This window comes from Echinops telfairi, unplaced genomic scaffold (assembly GCF_000313985.2).
Source record: "Echinops telfairi isolate 266 unplaced genomic scaffold, ASM31398v2 ScPeMD7_7471;HRSCAF=8509, whole genome shotgun sequence".
Taxonomy (NCBI): domain Eukaryota; kingdom Metazoa; phylum Chordata; class Mammalia; order Afrosoricida; family Tenrecidae; genus Echinops; species Echinops telfairi.
The window spans coordinates 303,291-305,038 of NW_022111375.1; the positions used below are offsets into that span (position 1 = coordinate 303,291).

Genomic DNA, 1,748 nt, shown 5'->3' on the forward strand with positions numbered 1-1,748 from the left:
TTCATTTTTTTAAGGACTGTGAACAATGATATCCTGATGACAGCATCGTTTGTAGCGGACATCATGACCCACCACAAACACCCCCGATAATAGCAGCACATGGTCCACAGGCCTCCGTTTAGAAAACAGAGTTTAAAGGGAACACGGGAACTGCTTTCCGTGCACAGAGACCATGCCAGCTCCTAATCTGGCCGATACTTAGATTTTCAAGACGGAGCTGTGCGGCTTCTTCCTGCCCGGACTGCCCGTTCGTTTTGCCCCAGCAAACCAGGAAAGGTCTTTGGAGGGTGACGGGCACTCACTTGGGTCACGGTATCGGGAAACACCTAGAAAGCTGGTCTTCCTGAAACAAAAAACTTGGCCTTTTTAAAAAAGGTCATTTTATTGAGGGCTCATACAGCTCTTATCACAATCCATCCAGTGTGTCGAGCACAGTTGTACATCTGTTGCCATGATCATTCTCAAAACATTGGCTTTCTACTCGAGACCTTGGCATCAGCCCCTCTTTTTTCCCCTCCCTCCCCGCTCCCCCTCCCTCATGAGCCCTTGATCGTTTATACACGATTATTGTTTTGTCACGAAACGTGCCTTCTGTGGAGGAGCTGCATTTAAATCAGGCCTCCGGCAAGTGACAGTGACCAGAGGGCACGATTTCAGAGACCGGACTGTGCTTTCTGACGTCCCTTCTCCTCCTGCAACGAGACCTGTCTCTGATCCTCAGGATCTGGCGTCACCTCTCCTGAGGGATCCGCTGCTGGAACCCTGGAGCAGGGACGTGGGGCCGGGTCGGTCTGTCCCTGAGCACACTTTCCCTCCTGTCCTTCTTTCCCTCGATTCCCGTCGTGAACCTCAACGTGTGTCCCGTCTCAAAACTCCGACCGTGAAGAGGAGATGTCCGATGTGCCGGTGACACTGCTGCTCACCAAGAAGGGCCCCCGGTCCTCCTCGCCGGCAGGGGCCTCGGAGTGGCGCTTCCGGGAGGAGCAGCACAGGCTCCAGAAGAGGCTGCTGAGGTGAGTGCCCTCGGCGGCGCCGCAGGAGACCATTCCCGCAGGAGAAGGCCGGGCGTGTCGCGGCATCAGAACACTGGACGACAGGCCCACGGACCCGTTTCCTGACGTTTGTGAGCCTCCTGGTGACAGCACAGGTGGTGGTGGTCTGAGAGGTCCTCCAATGACCTGGAAACCAAATCTTCCCCACCAGGTTGTGACCCCCAGAAACACCGGCCCCCCTCACGGTTGCGCAGATGCCTAGACCTCTTTTGCAGCTGGTTCACTGTCCACCGTGCTCCCCACCGTAATCCAGCTCCCGACGGAGCCTCAACATTCCAGGAGCTGTGTTCAAACCCCCCCACACACATGGGAAATGGCGCAGTCGTTGCAAACGAGCCATCAAAAACCAGTCCTGTATACACAGATGTTTGTGTGTATAGAACACACGCATGCATGTCTGTCCACACGTGTCCTTAATTTGGACTGACCTCATGAGACAGGGTCCTGTTTCCCTCGAGGGTCCCTCTTTTATTTTTATTTTTTAAAAATCATTTTATTGGGGGCTCATACAACTCTTATCACAATCCACACAGACATCAATTGTGTAAAGCACATTTGTTTTGTTTTTTTAATTCTTAAAAAAAATCAATTTATTGGGGCTCATACAGTTCATCACAATACATAGATCAATTGTGTAAAGCACATCTATACATTTGTTGCCCTCATCATTCCCAAAATTCGCTTGCCTCTTGGGTT

The 1,748-nt window shown here is 51.9% G+C and overlaps 1 protein-coding gene across 1 annotated transcript in view; it reads left to right on the forward strand.

Moving 5' to 3' along the window:
- Positions 1–891: 891 nt before the first annotated feature.
- The window catches only part of LOC101651343 (zinc finger protein 239-like), a 6,703-nt gene continuing 5,846 nt past the window's right edge, over positions 892–1,748 (forward strand). The window contains exon 1 of the mRNA XM_030889013.1: positions 892–1,013. Within this exon, the coding sequence (XP_030744873.1) occupies positions 892–1,013 (122 nt within the window). The remainder of the gene's footprint in view (positions 1,014–1,748) is intronic.